Source organism: Crotalus tigris, unplaced genomic scaffold (genome assembly GCF_016545835.1).
Source record: "Crotalus tigris isolate CLP2741 ecotype Arizona unplaced genomic scaffold, ASM1654583v1 scf7180000017854.1278166, whole genome shotgun sequence".
Classification (NCBI taxonomy): Eukaryota; Metazoa; Chordata; class Lepidosauria; order Squamata; family Viperidae; genus Crotalus; species Crotalus tigris.
The window spans coordinates 1,102,329-1,121,933 of record NW_024096676.1 but is presented as its reverse complement, the minus strand read 5'-3'; the positions used below and the strand labels follow the sequence as shown (position 1 = coordinate 1,121,933).

Genomic DNA, 19,605 nt, shown 5'->3' with positions numbered 1-19,605 from the left:
GGACTTGACCAGAATCTGGTGACTTCAATTTATTCTAATTAAGAATGTCAACTGCAAAGATATGGATTAAAGATCAAATATGCTGTTTCTTTCTTTTCATCTGTTTTTTTTAAACCGTTAGCCTTCTCACTTGATCCAGAATTCTGAGGATTATGAAAGGTTACAATTATTTTGAAAATCTTGCCTAATCTACTACAGGGGTCCCCAAACCCCAGGCTGTGGACAAGTATTGACCAGCAGCCCATTGGAAATCGGGCCACGCAAGCAGTGGGCAAGGGTGTGAAGCTTCATTTGTACATGTGCGGGAGCTAGGTTGCATGTGTGAAACCACCCCTTTCCCCGCTCCCTCCGCTGCTGCTGCTGCCAGTCCACGGAGCTGGAATGGTTGGGGATCGCTGATCTACTAGACATAACACTCAAACATATATTGTACAGGTAGTTCTCACTTACTGGCCACAACTGGAATTAGCAACTCTGTCATTAAGTGATAACGATTGTTAAGTGAGACATCATGTGACTGCAACTTGCAATTTTACTGCTGGTTTCTCCACTGATTCTGCTTGTCAGAAGTTGGCAATGGAATGTGCAAATGGTGATTACATGCCTGTGGGATGTCGCAACAGTTATTAAATACCCATTGGCTGTGAAGCATCTGACTCTTGATCACCTGACTGCAAGGAAACTGTGACATTGTGAAGGCTGGTCATAAACTTTACTTTCCATAAAGTTATTGCTTTAACTTTGAACAGTTGCTAAACTGGGCAATTAAGCAAGGACTACCTCATAGCCCTCAGAATTGCCATTGTTATTTCTTCAGTGGCTGTACACCTTTGCTCAGTTCCAGCCTGCATGGAAATCCTTATCTACATGTGTTTCTCCCATCAGCAAATTCTACAAAGGTGATGCAGGCTACTGCAGTTCATATCGGGGAGACGTGTGCAGTGCTTTGTTGGCAAAGGATGCATTTGTTTTCTTTAATACTTCCTATGGAGACCCGGAGGAGACCCAGGAACTGCTTGTTCGCACAGCCTGGGCTGAGCTGAAAACCATGAGTCCGTTCTGCCGTCCAGCTGCTGAGTCACTGCTCTGTCACTACATCTTCCAGGAATGCAACCCCTCCAGGATTGGACCTGCTCCAAAACCTGTTTGCAGGTAACAGAAATCAGCAAAACACTTTGCTTTGGATTCTTGGTTTATTCCACAAATTATATGCCGTTCCGTTACACAGCCTGAAGTTGAGTTGTGTGATTCAAGTAGTCTTCTTTTCTTGAGAACGTGATGGTGGTTGACTTCACCACTATTCTATACACTGTAAAATAAATATGTTCATGTAAGCAATGATCCAAGTGCATTTTAGGATTAATTGATATAATATTTGAAATTGAGGGGGTCGGCAAAAAGAGGACAGGCATATTGTATTTCTAATTCTTGCACAAAACGCAACTTCTGTTCTACTAGATCAAAGCAAACATTCTTTTTAATTTGGCATTCTGTTTTTAGAGTGGGGCACTTAGATAACACCCCCCCCCCCGGAAAAAAAACCCCAGACAAACAAGAAATACGCACAATGTAACTTCCCTTTCTCGTTATTTTATTCCATCATTTCACAGTAATTACACATTTTCCTCATCTGGTCCTTCGTGGCAATGACCAGAAAGGCTATGTTAAATGTTTGCATCCATTCAGGGCCTCTATCCCATGCCATTGAAAAACAGGCTTTGGACATGTTCTGAGTTTAAAGTTGTTTAGCATGGGGTAAGAGGTTGCATGGAATTATTGGAATCTGACCACCAATGTTTTCCACTTTTGAATCAAGCAAGAGTATAGATTCCCAGATCATTCTGAAAAAATTAAGCCTCCTCAGATCTTTTCTGGAGTAAGTTTCTTCCTTCACCTAGCAACTCTGTACACAGAGACTGTCAACCACCTGTTAGCAGAGTAAGATGTATAGCTCTCTATTTATCATACAACTGCAGTTGGCTTTTTGTGAATGGGTGTTCGGCCATGGCTGTTGACAAAATATGCTAATACATGTATGCAAAATGAACGAAGAAAACAAAGCCAAAAGGTGGCATAGCAGTACCAAAAAAACAGACTCCCCGGCAAGATTTAAAAGATAATTAATTTCAGTGTACAAAACAGATCCTCCACTAGTTTAAAAGAGATTCATAATCGATATTCCTTTGCTTATCTTATTTACACCATTCTGTGGCTGTGTGTTTATGTAACAATCCATTGTGACTGCAATATTGTGATTGTATGGCTGACTATGCATTCCACTGTTTATAAACGATGTAGAGAGCATTGCCTTGCTGTAAAGGATCTCTACTGCTTTAAGGAATGGCTTGCGATGGAAGAAAATGCCCGCAGAGGTATTTATAAGCCGGCACTGATGTTGCTTACTTTGCCAGAGTGTAATAGACTTCCCAGCATGCACCAAGATCCCACCGTCTGCACCAGGATCCCACATTTTGGTAAGTGCCTCAGTAAATTGCAGGATAGTGTAATAAAACTTACCTTATGGAACACCCTCCTCCCAGCAATCTGGCTGACCCTCACACTTTTTAGCCTTCTGGAAAGCCATCAAGAGCTGACTCTTCACACGGACACTGGACTAGAGTGAGGACAGCTGGGGGATGGTGGTTGGGGGCATCCTGGGAGGATGAGGTAGTCCTCAACTTACAACAGTTTGTTTAGTGACTGTTCAAAGTTACAACAGCACTGAAAAAAGTGACTTATGATCATTTTTTTACACTTACAACAACTGCAGCATCTCCACGGTCACATGATCAAAATTTAGATGCTTGGCATCTGACTCATATTTATGACGGTTGCAGTGTCCTAGGGTCACGTGATCACCTTTTGCGACCTTCTGACAAATCAAAGTCAATAGACAAGCAAGATTCACTTAACAACCCTGTTACTAATTCAACAACTGGGTGATTCACTTAACAGCCATGTGAGGAAAGGTCATAAAATGAGGTAAAACTCACATAACCCCTGTCTCGCCTAGCAACATAAATTTTGGGCTGAATGAGGTTGTAAATCAAAAACTACCTGTTCTGTATTTTTAGTTTCAGGTTTTCTGGTTGGAGTAGTTTAATTGTGATTGGAAGCCTCTCAGAGCTGTGTTCGAAGATGGATGGCCATACTATTTTTTTTAAATAAATAAAATAAACATCTCCCCACTTGCTCCACAAAAGTTCTTGTGAAAATTATGTATTTGACATGAGTGCTGTTAGATCCAGAGTCCTGCCCAATTTCCCTTCCCATCTGTTTCCCAATTGATTACAAGGGTAGGGCATATATTAAAAAAATGTAATAAATAGTCATGGGTAACAGGATTCTGATTTAGCCTCTGAACAGTCAAGGACACCACAAGGCAAGAAGTAAAAGTTTTTCTCTTAGGTAGAGGCACGTATCTGGCAGCTTGGGCATCTATGAAATGTTCAACCTCCACATATCACTGAATGCATTTTAATCAAAATGTTGAGGATCTCTTTCATCAATTGGAAGAACAATGTATCCCACAGAAAAAGGTTGGGTTAAAATGTTCTTTCCATGATGATTTATACTTATCTGCAAATGGTGGATCATCTAGCTGGGGATAAAGGCATAGCTATGATGATTGGTTGGTAACTTAATGTTCCTTTAATTATGTCATACTAAATACCACAGCACCAAACCTTTTATCTCGGGGATTACTATATAGGATCTTGATTACATTTTTTTCTATCTTTTTCTTTCCTCAGAGCTGAAAAAAGAAGGCACAACAAGTAAGCAGTTCTCTTTAGAATATGAAGTTTTAAAAGAATATATGGTTTTGTAAAAAGTGTTGGGCAATTTAGCAGGATGGGCAGAAGGCTCTTGACTGTAATAGTAAAAATTTAAATTAAATTAACTGGTCTTATAAAAAAAAGAGAAAGAGTCTGAGGTTTAAGACAGCTGTTACAGCCGCCCCATAAATTATCCTGCTGAGTTCCTGATCTGTCAAAAAGACGCCAGTGAACCATATTCAGTCTCCCCATTTAACCCTTGGGAAAAAAACTTTATTTTTTTCAATATTGCCAGAGCAAATATGGTTTGTCCCCCAAATGGAATATATTCTATAGACCATCCTGTTTAATTTTGTTTCTCTTCAGAAACTTGTTACAAAGGGAATGGGGCAACATATGAAGGTTCGGTGAATGTCACAGCCTCTGGCATTCCATGTCAGAAGTGGAGTGCACAGGTAAGAAAAACTATTTTTCAAGGTGGAGGAAAGCTTTCCTGTAAAGTAGATTTGAATATATATCTTCCTCTGGGAATCACTGATATCAAATCATTTCTGGGCAAGGAAGTAGATTAGCCTTTGTGTACAGGAGAAGAAAGATGTGGGCTTGTTTATGTCAAGTTTATTTGAGATTAAAAAGAGCTTTATGTTGGGAGATGAACAGCACAGTTTGAATTGTAGGAGGAACTTCCTGACAGTGAGGACAATCAACCAATAGAACAGCTTACCCTCAGCAATCGTGGGCGCTCCATCGCTGGAAGTTTTTAAAAAGAGACTGGACAATCTTCTGACTGAGATGGTACAGGACCTCCTGCTTCTGCAGGGGGCTGGACTAGAAGACCTCTAAGGTCCCTTCCAGCTCTATTCTATTCTATTCTAAAATGAGAAACACATTGCTGGCATGCTTGGGGATTTTGTTCTTTTTGTGTTGCAAAATGAAATGGACTGATCTTCCTGACTAATAAAATACAATTCTCTTCTGCAGCTCTTACTGATTTGTTCTGGGGTTCTTTCTAATGAAAAAAAAAAGTACTAAAAATAAGTATGGAAACAAATCAAAAAGGTGGTAATGTATTTTGAAAAGCGGAGAAAATCAACTCATCTTCATACTTTCCTGCAGAATTTTCTTTTAAATAAATTAATGTGGCAGCAGAGTAGACAAATGGTGGGATATGAGAAACATATGGCCGGAAAACAAGTTGATCATTCCATTCATATTTTTAAATGGGGAAGATATAGCCTAGTACTGATTCATCAGCTCTTCCCCCCTGGAGTTTTCATTCGCTCCAAACTTCTGCTACGATTGCTTCAAAAGTGCCAAAAAGTTGAGAAAATACTTGAAAAATATTTACTCTCTTCTCCCTTGTCACTAGGTTCCTCATGCACATAGAAAAACACCTGAGATTTTTCCAGAGCTCTTTGATGCAATCAATTATTGTCGTAATCCAGGGGGTGAAAATGCACGGCCCTGGTGTTATACAAAAGATCCTTCTATACAGTGGGAATATTGCCACATACCTCAGTGTGAAGATGGTGAGATCCCATTACAAATATTATTCAGTCAAAAAGAGTGTTTGATATGAATTTTACCCAGTGGATCTAGTCCAAAAGCTGCAAACTCACTATTTCAAAACTTATTTTTTAAATATATATTTTATTGATTTTTTTAATATAGTCACCTTAATATTTGGTAAACAGCATGTTGGCTGGGTTTTCATTTAAAAAGCAATCAATAACAGTTAATTTCTATAGTTCCATAATCCACATAGTAGCTTTCTTTCATTTTTTCTTTTTCCGAAAATATTCTCTTTTACCAACCTTAAATTAGTACATTTTTTAGTATTTTGATAGATAACAATTGAATATAAATGTTTTTCTAGTATTTAACAACTACGTCAATATAAAGCTTCTTTTTCAAAACATTCTTACCAGTTAAGATTTTCTCAGAGTTAATTACACTTAAGTATTTAAGTCTTTTTTTCTCATACAAGCCATCACAACAATTTTACGTTTCTCATATCTTAAAAAAAAAGAAAAAGAGAAAGAGAAAAAAAAGAAGGTAATAGTATACTACTTGAGAAACATGTCCCTCTTAAGCTAAGATACATTTATATCCAGAATTTTTCTATTCCTTTTATCTATATTCAAACAAATGTTTAATCTTTAAACATTGCATCTAATAAATCCAATCATCTAATATTTTGAATCTATTCAGAACATTCTTATCAATTGAGATTTTCTCAGGATCAATTACACTTAAGTATCTAAAACATTTCCCTCATATAAACCATCCCAACATTTATATATTTCTCATATCATAAAAAAATACTATGTTACTTGAGGGGCCCATCCCTCTTAAACTAAAATACATTTATATCCAGAATTTTTCTATTTTTTAAAACCATATTCAAACAAGTGTTTAATCTTTAGATATTCCCTCTGATAAATCCCATCATCTAATTTCTTAATTCTAACTTTAACCTTTTCTTTTTTTGCCAAACATTTTTCCTAATCAGTATGCTCTGCTGGACCAAAAAGTCTTCCCATAGTCTTGTAGATGTTGTTGTAAGTACAAGAGACAAATCCAGTAAGATGTTTTTGTGGGAGGGTTTCACCCCTTCGTATTCATTGAAAATCTTTTTCTTTCTCTCTGTCTTAATTTATCTTATCATTTTTTGTCTCTCAGGTTCTCGTAGTTCTCCTGACAGCTCTATAATCCGTTTTGTCAAATCTTTTTTCTTGTCCTCAGACTTATTTTGCAATCTTGAAGTGTAGGTTATCTTTTCCATGTCCAATATTTCCTGCAAGTTTTTCTCTCCCTTGGTTAAGTCATAATTCCTTCCATTGTTGGGTTCCATCTTTAAATCTCTTTTCTCTGGTTTATGTTCAGTTGTCTGCTTTATCTGATCGCTCTCTATTTTTATTTTCTGAGAGATTTTTTTGTTGTAAGGTTAAATTGAAGATGTGTTCATTTATATTTTCAAAGTTATTTTTAATTTCCCCATGGTTTGAAATCATTGTTGTTTGAATTAGTTGCAACATAGCATACATTTCCTCCTGGAAGGTATTTGTTTTCTCTTGATATGTACTTTCTGCAGATCTCTGATGTTCCATGATAACCAAAAATCAAAGTTTTCCTTTCTCTGCAAACAGAGTCACAATTAAATGAGTATTTATAATTCAGGAAGGTCAATTTTTTTCCTAAGGTTTATAGTTCTTGCCTTGTAGGTAGCCCAAAATGTTTTTTTTTCTTTGTTTCAGCTGTTCTCTGTTTAGTTAAGACATTGAAGGTCACAAAAACTAGTTATCTTTTTCTAGGCTTTCTGCCAATTCCTGTATTAGAGCAACTACAGTTGTATATTATCATCCAGCACTAGAGGTCAGCAACAGTTTGTTTTTCAGTTTTCAGAACAAACAATTACTTTCTTCTGTTTTCATCAATAATCTTTTGAAAAGAAAATCTTAACAAATTCTACCAATTTCAAACTTATCCAGATTTAAGCCTTATATTCATTTCATTTCAATATATTTCTGTCCTCCATAAGAAGCCACTTCCTTCTGTGGGTGGGTGGGGCAAAAATCCCCCTCCTTCTCACTTCTTAGTCCTCAAACGACAAAAATAAAGACTGTTGTCATGGATTCCGACAGAGATGAATAAAGCAGAACTCCAAGGCTTGCAAATTCCTCAAAGAACATGCTTATTAGTTACAAAGTATTGGCACAGTCAAGAGTGAAACCAAGTCTGGAAACACCCATTTAGGATCCCCAAACAGGAAAAAAATCAGCCATAGGGTATAGAGCCCCGCAATCACTTGGCTACTTGCGTTACTGGGCAAAACTGGAAGTCCACTATTTCAAAGCTTAATTCAACGTTACTCTATAAACTTCTGTTTCTGTTTTGAATTTGGCTGTAAACAATAAAAATGGTTCTGAAATGTTTCAGTATCTTTTTTATCAGTAACTTACCACAATAATTAAAATTGACTAGTATCAATAATTAAATCTGATAATCGATGATGCTTTTTTCAGGATGGAAGAAAAGTTAACCAATAAAAAACCATCTGTTTTTGAATTCACTAAGTTGCAAGGGTTTAACCTGACTTGCTATACAGTAATAAAAATAAGTCCATCACTGAATCTTAGCTATTCATATTGATTTCCTTCTTTCTTTTGAAAAAGCTTGGTGATGTATATGTCTCTGGCTTGTTTATTTTTCTCATATTTCATTAAAAGCAAAACAGTGGAATTATATTATGAAATTAGGAGTGGAGATTGATTTGATTTGGAGATTTGGCACTTGTAAAAAAGGGGGATTACTTAATACTCCTTATCTGCAGATTCTTCCTACAAACAGTACTATGGTATTTTAATCTCAGTTGGGCATATTGGTAACTAAAATCATTTTGAAGTCACATGTGTTGTGAAAATTAAAACAGTTTTAGAAAGGTTTGGTGGCCTCTTTCAGGACTGTTTCAGAAAGGTTGCTTGCAACCAAACATCCCTCCTTGGAACATCAGAGTAGCTGTGATCTGTAGAAGGTTCATGGAGCTACTGTGAAGACTGTCCCCAGCTGTCAGTTCATGCATGCACATGTACAGCTGTTTTGCTGGCAATCTCCATGAAAGCTGGTATGTGTGTTATTGGGCCTTTAAAACAGCTGCAGTCTGGCTTTCCAGAGAAGGTGATTGCTTTAATGTTACAAGGGGAGGTGTTCTGTTTGGACCAACGAATTTTGAGCAGTGGCTCTGTCAAATACATTGTTGCACCCCATTAAAAATATTTATGTCCATTATCACTTACAAAACAGTGCAGACTGCAGGCTGGGCGTTGTGTAAAAAAGCCCACCAAATAATTATATTTGCTTGCATATTTTTATGGGTGGGACTTTTAACTTCATATTGGGGAATTGTTACATGTGTCTCCAGGCTTGGTTTCACTCTTGATCGTGCCGATACTTTGTAACTAATAAACATGTTCTTTGAGGAATTTTCAAGCCTCGGAGTTCTGCTTTATTCATCTCTGTCCATCGGAACCATAACAATAGTCTTTATTTTTGCCATTTGAGGACTAAAAAATGTTATGATTTTATCCTCAAATATTTTTCCCACACTAAATACAAAAGCCCAGTTCCTATTCCCTTCAATTTACCAGACAGTGCTTTTGCTTATGGAGGCTGCTTTCATACTAATTTCTATGGCAATATGATAATAGCAACAATGCCTCTAAAAGTGAAGTCTGATTTGTTTCTATTTTAGATTCCTTGGCATTGGGAACAACAAAGTTGAGTACAGTATCTCCACATTTCCCTTTCTTCTCCTCTCTCTCTCCCACCTACTCCATGACTGTCATCATCTCCATCATCTCCAGCTTTGCAATGGTCATCATTCTCATTATTACAGTCCTTGCTTGTTGTCGGAGACGCAAGCATTGGAAAAACAAAACAAGGTAAGTGTTAGTGAGCACAATCAGATTCAGCAAAATGAAGAGTTACATCAACTTTGCTGAATTGGGTAGCCAGTTTAGTGTTGTGATTAAAGTGCTGGACTAGAAACCAAAGGAAACCAAAATCTTCCCTTACGTGTGAAAGCCATCTGGATAATTTTGGGCCAGACTCTCTCTTTCTTGTCATTCTATTTCTATTTGCAGGGCTTTGTATTTTGGGATTCCCCCCCCCCCCAGTTTTTTCTCTTCTCTTCTGTTGACTCCAGACACTGTCACATTTACTATCCAGACTTTTTCTTTTTGTCTTTCTTTTCAGACTTTTTGTCTTTCTTTTCAGACTTTTTTTTTTGTCTTTATGAACAATTGTTAAGTGTGGGATGCAGTGCGGCAGGTGCTGTGTGTCTCACTTCTAAAGTCCTATGGTAATTTAGCTTCTTCAATATAGCTTCTTCAGTGTTGTTTTTTCATTATTATTACATGGCCAAAGATGGGGATTATGTGGCCTGAAGTCCTTTGAAACTGGAAGGATCAGTTTAGGGAAGAGAGCTTTTTGTATATAGGCAGATTTAGCCTTTTATAGGTGTCATCATAGTGTCTTGGATATAGATGCTTCTGAGAGTAATACTGGAGACAGGATTACATACCTTAAATGACAGGGAAATAACCTCATAGTTTAATTTGTGTTTTATCAATATTATTTTCGTATATTTTTGTATATTCCACATATCCTGGCTGAATGGACGCTAGAACTTTGAGTCACAAAAAGTTGTTGGTCGGTTTGCAAGGCTTATTCCAATTAAGCCACAGATTCTTTCTCTCTCATTCATTTCAGGGAGTTGGTACCACCAGCTCTGACCACTCTTCCTTCGGAGCTCTTGTTGGACAGGCTGCACCCCAATCCTATGTATCAACGCATGCCTCTACTTTTGAATCCCAAATTATTCAGTTTGGAATATCCACGAAATAATATTGAATATGTAAGAGATATCGGAGAAGGTGCTTTTGGGCGGGTCTTTCAAGCAAGGTAAACAAACTTAACCAGTCATGATTTGGCAGCTATCATTGAGTTTTTTCTGTTTAAAGTCCTATAGGGTTAAATAGTTTGAAAATAGGGATGTATTTAAATGAATTGTATATCACAGATAGATGGCACTACATAAGCCAATATTAGTGATATCCTCCTAAATTCCCTTCCAGTAAGAAAGCTTTCCCACTTATTCCAGGCACGCCAAGGCCTTTGCTGCTGTGGTACCATTGTGATTAAGGGGGAATTCTGACTTAGATGCATTGGCTCCTCAAACACCAAAAGTCTGCTGTTCCTTTTATACTGAGCAGAATGACTACTGGGGGAATATATTATCACTAGAGAATATATTATCACTTCATATGGTGACTTCATATAGCCATATGAAGAACAATTGCAGGAACTAGGTATATCTAGTTTAATGAAAAGAAGGACTAGGGGTGACATGATAGCAGTGTTCCAATATCTAAGGGGCTGCCACAAGGAAGAGGGGGTCAACTTATTCTCCAGAGCAGCTGAACAAGAAGCAATGGATGGAAATTAATCAAGGAGAGAACCAACCTAGAACTAAGGAGAAGAACAATTAATCAGTGGAATGACTTGCCTCCAGAAGTTGTAGGTGCTCCAAGAAGAGATTGGGCAACCATTTATCTTAAATAGTATAGGGTTTATTACCTGAGCAGGGGGTTGGGCTAGAACAGCAGTCCCTAACCATTGCTGCTTGGTGACCCAGCTGGGGGAGGGGAAATGGGCCGTGTGAGTGGCAGGCTGGTGTGCATGCATGCATGCGCAGCTCAGCTCATGCAAGTCGAGCTGCATGTGAAGGTGTGTGTGCCAGCCCACCACTCATGTGGCTTGGTTGCAAATAGACCACAACCTGGTAATGGCCCGTGGCCCAGGGATTGGGGCCCCCGAGCTAGAAGACCTCCAAGGTCACTTCCAACTTTTATTCTATTATTCTGTTCTTATTAATAAAATTAATCTACATCAGGTGTGGACAACCCCAAATATGCAGACTGCACTCAACCACTCAAGATCTAACTTATAGTCCTCCATTCCTCAAGACAGTCCTACTCAAATTTGGTGGCCCAATGTTGTTATTTGGAATTTGTTGTTATTTGGATGGGAAGTCATTTCTTCCATGAAATCCTTTAAACTTGCTGGACTGGCTAATATTGCCCATTGAAATAAGCTGGCATTGATGAGGGGGTGGTGAGAGTAATACAAGTCTTTTTAAGAGTGGAAATGAATGTGATTTATCTTGCGGAGGTTTCCCTCTCCCATTGCCACTCATAGTCCCTCCCCCAAAGTCTTGTAAATGGGCAAAAAAAGCTATCCATTCACCTCTCAAGATGTCTTATGTAACCATTTAGCTCATTGGAAGAGTGGCGCTCATTGGTTCTTGGAAACTTTCATCAGTAATATATCCAGTTCATTCTTAATAGTTAATTTAACACTTTGTTGAATGCTGCTTCACCATGATAGGAAGGGGGCCCACTGAAGGATTAGAAAATATTATCATTGCAAGGCAAAAAACAGTTACCCAAGTATTCTTTGTATATTGAAAGGATGTTTTAAAGATAAAGGTGGAATTATTTGTTCAGTTTATATTACTTGTGGCTTCTGAAGAAACTGCAATAATTGATATCAGAATATATTATATATTATATCATGCTGACGGAGACATTGAAAACCTATAACAGCATATTATATGGCTTTCTTGTTTGTACAGTGATCCAAATATGAAATAATGTGAAGATTTGTTTGCTATTTTAATAGATAAATCCTGATCAGGTGGATAAAGTCAGTAATTGTTCAGTATCTTAAATGCTAAAGAGATCTGTTAAAAGAGAGAGTAGAGGATTTGCAGTAAAAGATTCATCCACTTCTGCAATGTGATTGAATTTTGTTCCATCATTGATATAAATTGATAACTGCCTTCTCCCCAACATCAAGTGATAACTTGGAACCTGAAACAACCAAATGTCTTCTCAATATTAGTTGTATCTTGCAAGAGAACAGAGTTTTAGGAGATCAGAAGACTGAAAGATGGATGAAAACAGAAATTGATACTGAATGATGCAATATTATTTCCCAGTGTTAGGCCCAGAGAACAGGATCCTTTGGACCAGTGTTTCTCAACCTTGAAACTGTAAGATGTGTGGACTTCAACTCACAGAATTCTCCAGCCAACCAAGCTAGCTGAAGAATTCTGGAAGTTGAAGTCCACACATCTTAAAGTTGTTAAGATTGAGAAACAGTGCTTTAGACAGAATCTTGCCATACTACTAGCTTATTTATTTACTGTTGTGGGAATGTATTTGGTGATAGAAAATAGAAATAGAAAATCTAATATTCCAAATTGCAGAATTTTAGTTTTGTAGCTGCAGAATTCCAGAGCTTATGTTTTGGCTCTGGAAAGCAATTAAGATTCCCCAATCCAAATTAGAAGTCAGTTGAATTTCCATTGCTCCAACTGCTCAAGGAAGTCATACCATTTTCCTCGTCTCTTTCTCACAGATCAAAATATGTTGCAAGTACATTAAAAGAGCTTCCTGTGGTTCATCACCGGAGCCCAACAGTTTCCTGAAGACATTTCATTGAGCTTAAATATTTGCAAAGAATTTGATGCTCTTGGTTGTAAAGTTAAATAGGCCTGGCTTGCAGTTGTATTGCCACTTGGGGTGATTTGATTTCAGACTGGCATTTTGCCTTATGCTAGCATTTGACAATGATGTGACATTTGCGGCATTCAGCTGCACCTGTCTGGCTGCCACATGGCCAGAGCAGCTATCATAAAAGCTAGAAATATGTTTTGGAGACTAGAACCACTGAATGGCTCCAGAATAGTAAAACAGTTTGACATTTAAGCCAACAGCTGAGCAGGAGGATTGTATGCACTTACTGTTCTTACTAGATAGAAGTACAGAGAGTTACTACATGACTAGGATATCTCTTCCTTCTGGTCAGACCAGATGTATCTATTAACATGAGATACTTAGAAGTAAAAATTCCCTTTAATCATATTCTGTTTGAAGCGTGGTCCTAATTACCAATTGCTCTGCATATTCTTTTTATTTTATCAATAGCTATTTGAACTTCAGGAAGAAATGAAAATAAAGAAGCATACTTTATGAAGCCAGAACAGATATCATTTCTTGCTATGTGCCCTGTTATCTTAGTCTTCCTATATAGGGATGATATACTGGTAGTGATATGCTGTGATTTCTTGCTACACTCTGCCATATCCTACGTTCTGTCAGGGTGATAATAGTGGGATGGGAATGCCTTCCCATCATAACCAATGAGAAAAAAAATGCTTTCCATGCAATGCTAAATTGTAGTTTGAAGTTAAACGGAAACGGGTGTGGCTATAGTAATCTCTTTTATCATTCTCTAACTCATCCTCTTTTAATCCTCCTGTCCCACTAAATCACGACAGTTTAGCAACTGCTTGCTGGAAATTTGGGGAGTTGCATTCCATAAAGGACTCCATCCAACCTGTAACTTTTCTTTCTACATCTTCCCTTAGGGCTCCTGGACTGCTTCCCTATGAACCCTTCACAATGGTTGCAGTGAAGATGCTCAAAGAAGAAGCCTCAGCAGACATGCAGGCCGATTTTCAGAGAGAGGCAGCTCTCATGGCTGAATTTGACAATCCAAACATTGTCAAACTTTTAGGTACCAAAGCCAAATCTCTCGGTTTTCCCTTTCGTATGGTAGACATAAATTTTAAAATGTACCTTTAGAGTGCTGGCTTAATTATATAGACAACTATCAAAGATGACTAATTGATGAAGGATTTGGCAGTATTAGAACGTGAGTTTTGATCTGGCAAAGCTTTGGATACATCTGGCTCTTTAGCATCCTGCGCAACATTACTTGCAATTTTTGAGAGTCTTCTTGCCCTCAACCTAATATTTCAGAGGATCCAATACTTCCCTTCCTTTCTTTCCATAATACAGTGCATCATTTGATAGTTTCGTTCTGGCCCTTTCCTTCTCTGTCATTTCCCATCAAAGGCTATTGAGTGTTGTTGCAATCTGAATCAAAACTGATTTTCAGTAGAAATAACACCTGAAGGTTTTGTTGTGTCTTCCTCTGGCTGAAAGGATTGTCTATATTTCAGCAGCAAAAAAGGAAAAAGAAAACAGGAAATTGACCCTCTGCTGGAGAAATGTGTGTGTGTTTTTATTAACACCATATTGGATACATTAGGAAAGGCCAAAGGGTTATGGGACTGCTGAGCATCCTTTGACCCAAAACTTTCATGTGGACACTTTACTTTGAGTCAGATCTAGATGTTTTCACACTAAGAAATGCTTCCTTTTTCTTTAAAAGTTAGTTGAAGGCAGTAGCAAAAATTCAAACCCAACTACTGAATGTTGATTAGAAAAGTATGATACATATTTATGCATTTCTCAGTCTCCATTTTTCCCATTTTAATAGTACTAGTAGAAGATTGCATGTTCTGATTATATATGATGAACAAAATTCATCGGCTTGATGTCCAGTGCCTCAGTTAACTCACAAATGACAATGAGCTTGAATGATGAGAGAAAATCACTTTGTATACACTTAAGTGATTCCTTGTTTTATCATCCACATATTCCTGGCATGCTAAGCTAATTACGTCATCCATTGTTACTGGAAGCTAAGATGTTTTAAAAAGTGGGATCTGTCGCTAGTGCTGTTGCAAAAAAAAAAATCATTTTGGTTAATACAAAAGAAATTGTTTTGGGGATTTTTTTCAACAGCGAGAAAAGCATCTTTGCTACTTTTCAAAGAGGAAGTGTGATGCTGGCCATTTTTTTTACTTCATATTTTTTTATAAACAGCCTCTTTTTTCTCTTCCTCTTTTCCACCATCATGAAATGGTTACTTCTGTCCTATAAATAATGAGTCTTTAAAACATCTGTTTTTCTTTAGGATAACTCTTCTCTCTTGCAGATTTAATTTTATGTCATTTATTTATTTATATTTAATTCTAAGAATTTATATGGATGCCCATCTCACGGCAGTGATTTCATAACAGGAAAAGCAATCTTCCTTTTGGTAGCCCAATCTGGCAATTAACCCAGTGGGTTAAGCTGCAATTCTCATTGTATCTGGTAAGCCAACAATGTCGGGGAAGCATAATATGTATTCAACTGTTACAGAAAACAATATACAGACAGTCCTTGACTTACAATCATAATTGAGCACCAAATTTCTGTTGCCAAGTGAGGCAGTTTTTAAGTGAGTTTTGACCCATTTTATTACCTTTCTTGCCATAGTTGTTAAGTAAACGACTCCAGTTGTTAAGTTAATAAAACAGCTGTTAAGTGAATCTGGCTTCCCCACTGACTTTGCTTGACAGAAGGTAATAAAAGATGTTCACAAGACCCCAGAACACTGCAACCATCATCAATATTTGTCAGTTGCCAAGCACCTGAATTTTCATCACATGACCATGGAGATGCTACAATGGTCGTAAGTGTGAAAAATGTTCATAAGTCACTTTTTTCAGTGCTGTTGTAACTCCGAACAGTCACTAAATCAGAGGTTCTCAACCTGTGGGTCGAACGACCATTTCACGGGGGTTGCCGAACAACGCGATCCGCCATTTTTTCCGCCATTTTTCCCCCTTTTCCTTAGCTCTGCTACTCCCTCTTATTCTATTGGCTTTCAAAAGCCAATAGAATAGACTCTCTTGAACAGGGCGCAGGGAGGGTTGCTGGCGTGCGTGGGGCCCGGCAGGAGCCTTACCTGCCTTGGGCTGGTGGCCCAGCCGGTGGTCGCCCTGCGCCGCCGCTGCCGCGGCCGCCCGGGAGTGCCTGCCGCCGCCCCGAACGGCTGGCGGCCAAGGTAAGCCTAGCGGGGCAGCAGTGGGCGCAGGGAGGGTTGCTGGCACGCATGGGGGTGCCTTACCTGCTTTGGGCTGGGCCAGCTGGTGGCCCAGCCGGTGGTCGCCCTGCCTGCCGCGGCCGCCTGGGAGCGTCCGGGCCTGCCTGCTACCGCCCCTTGCCGGCTATGCCTCAGCCGGCACAGGGGGTGCTTACGACCGGGGTCGCCGGTATAAAAAGGTTGAGAACCACTGCACTAAATGAACCATTGTAAGTCGAGGTCTACCTGTATTATGAGACATAGACTATGAAGAGAACCAACAGGTACTATTTTTTTCAACTCTTCTGTTTCCTGGCATATGGAATGACTCTTTGCTCTTGCTTTTGAAACGACGGCAAACAAATCGTGTTTTATCTAACAAAGATTCTTGGTTTCAGGGGTGTGTGCTGTCGGAAAGCCAATGTGCCTGCTTTTCGAATACATGGCGTTTGGAGACCTGAACGAATACCTGCGAAACCGATCGCCACGCAGCCTCTGTAATCCAACTGGCAACAACCTTGAGCCAAAGATCAGACCCTCCAGCCATAACGTGCCCACTCTTTCTTGCACTGAACAACTCTGCATTGCCAAACAAGTCGCAGCTGGAATGGCCTATCTTTCAGAACGCAAGTTTGTGCACCGGGACCTGGCCACGAGAAACTGTTTGGTAGGAGAAAACATGGTGGTTAAAATTGCTGACTTTGGTCTCTCCAGAAATATGTACTCGGCGGACTATTACAAAGCCAATGAGAACGACGCCATCCCCATACGTTGGATGCCCCCTGAATCTATCTTCTACAACCGTTATACGACAGAGTCTGATGTCTGGGCCTATGGAGTGGTCCTGTGGGAAATTTTTGCCTTTGGCATGCAACCCTATTATGGGATGGCTCACGAGGAAGTCATTTATTACGTAAGAGATGGAAATATCCTGTCGTGCCCAGATAACTGCCCTTTGGAGCTGTACAACCTGATGCGCCTTTGTTGGAGCAAGTTGCCTTCGGATCGGCCGAGCTTCGCAGGCATCCACCGCATTCTGGAGAGGATGTATGAGAGGGCGATGGCTGCCGAGCAGGTGTGAACTGTTCTCTCAAGCAAGGGACTCCTGAGCTGAACCCTTCAGGTGTATTGGATAACAAATCTCAGAATTCCCAGACAGATTGACTACTGTAGTCCAATACATGGTGGTGATGGTGGTGGTGGGAATTGAGTTGGCAAAGACAGGTTTTGAAGGCAGCGGTTCCTTACTTCTTTCCTGAATGTTTAAATTTGGAAAAAGAAAGAGCTTGCATCTACCGCATCGTCTGTCTTTGTCATTGTGATTTAGGCAGTGTTCCCCATAGGGAAGGGAAGGGAAGGAGGGTCCGAAAGAGACATTGCTACAATTTTTTTTAAAAAAAGTAACTCATTATCTAAATAATATTTTTAGTTTTAAAACTTTTTTTAAAAAAACTTTTTGCCATGCCCCAGAATCCAAGGTGGTTAGAAAATACATTCTACATCAAAATGGATACTAAAAACAAAATAACAGCTAACTCAGTAGCAGAACCTCGAGTACAAAATATGTTGAAAGAACAGACAAGAAGCCTCAGGTGTTTCAAGCTTCAGATTATTTCTGAAAAACCAACTCCAAGAGATTTCCAGAACAAGAACATCACTTTTGATTTTACACATCTTTCTCTCCATATATAGCTGTTTTACCTGAATCTGAACATTGTCTGATCTAGCTTTGTATCATAGTCTGACTGTATGGGCCTTTGGACAGTGGTCTTTCCTGTTTTCTCTTAAATTGTTTAATAGGTGACATGAAGGACTGTATTTGAGATTACTACTGTACCATGGAAACTGTAGGCTCCAAACTGATTTCTTCCCAGATGCAGGGAAGGCTGTTCTAATGGAGTCAGATGAATACCACAGCTATAGCTGGGAGGCTGGAATGAAAATGGAAGATATTTGTGCATGTCAGGTAGAACCTATGCTTCTGAAAAAAAAAGAAACTTGTTTGGAGGGGGAAAAACAATTGTGCAGTGAAAGTTTGCACAAAAGTTCTTCTTTTCAATTCATAATTTAGTGACTGGAGGATATGGACTGTTGAATTTTCTCCACTTTGTCAAATTCAGGGTACATTCTAATATCTGTTACCAATCGCGTTTTCATAACTTCTCACCCATATTCTGCACCCCAAGCCATCTTCTTAAGAAACATTTTGTTTAAAGCTAGATTCAGCAGGAGACTTTGCTATTATACATTAAGAGGTTTTAGAACCAACTGGTTGCATTTTCTCTTTTCTGAGATATCTCATGAAGCTGCCCATTACCAGCTCATTTCCCTCATTGAATCCCATATATGCCTCACATTCTTCTAGGACGGAAAACAAACACCTAGATTATATGGCCATAATCCCAAATCTCTTGATGGATGGTGCTAAAAGCAAACATCATTGCCCTATTGGAGGCTTTATTAAGAATGGATTCATACAAGTGGTGAAAGGTAAATAAATGTTTTCATAGCTTTTTCCTTAATAAAGCCTTCATTGGTATCCTGTGGGTTGGCCTCATCCTGCTGAATTTGGGTGATGATGTAATGGTGGAGTTGGAGAGAAAATGTGGCTCTTTCTAGCCTAGCATTCCAACCTTTGTGGTATTATTAGTGGGAAATAGAGAGTGAAAGTCTATGATGCTTATTAGCCTCTAGTTGCAAAGCAAAAGAGCATAGGTTCCTCTAAATGTGTAGAACACCAGTTTTCAGGAAACTGGTCCAGTATATCTGCAGAGCATCAGGTTAGGAAAGGTTCCTGAAATCCTTTCTTGCAAATAATTAAGAGGGAATAAACAAAGACAAATCTTGTTTTATATATATTTCAGTGGTGAATGCTATTATATGCATAGATTAGGAGCTATTATTTTGATTAAATAGTAGAGCCATGGTGGCACAGTGGTTAGAATGCACTATTGCAGTGTTTCCCAAACTTGACAATTTTAAGGCATGTGGACTTCAACTCCCAGAATTCCACAGCCAGCAACGCTGGCTGTGGAATTCTGGGAGTTGAAGTCCTCATGCCTTAAAATTGTCAAGTTTGGGAAACACTGCAGTATTGTGGGCTAATTCTGCTGATTGCCAGCAGGTTGATCCTGACAGGGCTCAAGGTTGACTCAGCCTTCCATCCTTCCAAGGTAGATAAAATGAGGACCCAGATTGTTGGGGGCCATATGCTGACTCTGTAAACCACTTAAAGAGGGCTGTAAAGCACTAGGCAGTGGTACATAAGTCTCAGCACTATTGCTATTGCTAATAAATACAGTCTTGGTTACAAAATTTTTTATTAGTTTATCCAAATACAATATAAAATACAAAAAATACAAAAGAAAGTAATGGGAAACTAAGGAAAGGAGAAGGGAAGGGAAAAGTTTAGAGCAAAGCAAAGCAAAAAAAGAAAAGGTGTTGATTTCCAACTCCTTTTGGTGTAGTAGAATAAGATAATAGCATCAAACCTCAACTTCCA

The 19,605-nt window shown here is 38.8% G+C and overlaps 1 protein-coding gene across 4 annotated transcripts in view; it reads left to right on the top strand.

The window, feature by feature from the left end:
• The window catches only part of MUSK (muscle associated receptor tyrosine kinase), a 90,659-nt gene extending 71,546 nt beyond the window's left edge, over nt 1–19,113 (top strand). For 3 of the 4 annotated variants that reach the window (XM_039343461.1, XM_039343459.1, XM_039343460.1), the window contains 9 exons: nt 886–1,152; nt 2,299–2,474; nt 3,753–3,776; nt 4,143–4,231; nt 5,146–5,305; nt 9,028–9,217; nt 10,047–10,238; nt 13,771–13,919; nt 16,502–17,184. In XM_039343461.1, coding sequence (XP_039199395.1) covers nt 886–1,152; nt 2,299–2,474; nt 3,753–3,776; nt 4,143–4,231; nt 5,146–5,305; nt 9,028–9,217; nt 10,047–10,238; nt 13,771–13,919; nt 16,502–17,184 — 1,930 coding nt within the window. Of the gene's footprint in view, nt 1–885; nt 1,153–2,298; nt 2,475–3,752; nt 3,777–4,142; nt 4,232–5,145; nt 5,306–9,027; nt 9,218–10,046; nt 10,239–13,770; nt 13,920–16,501 lie in introns of all 4 variants that reach the window. The other variant, XM_039343462.1, reaches the window with a different exon arrangement.
• Nucleotides 19,114–19,605: the final 492 nt, after the last annotated feature.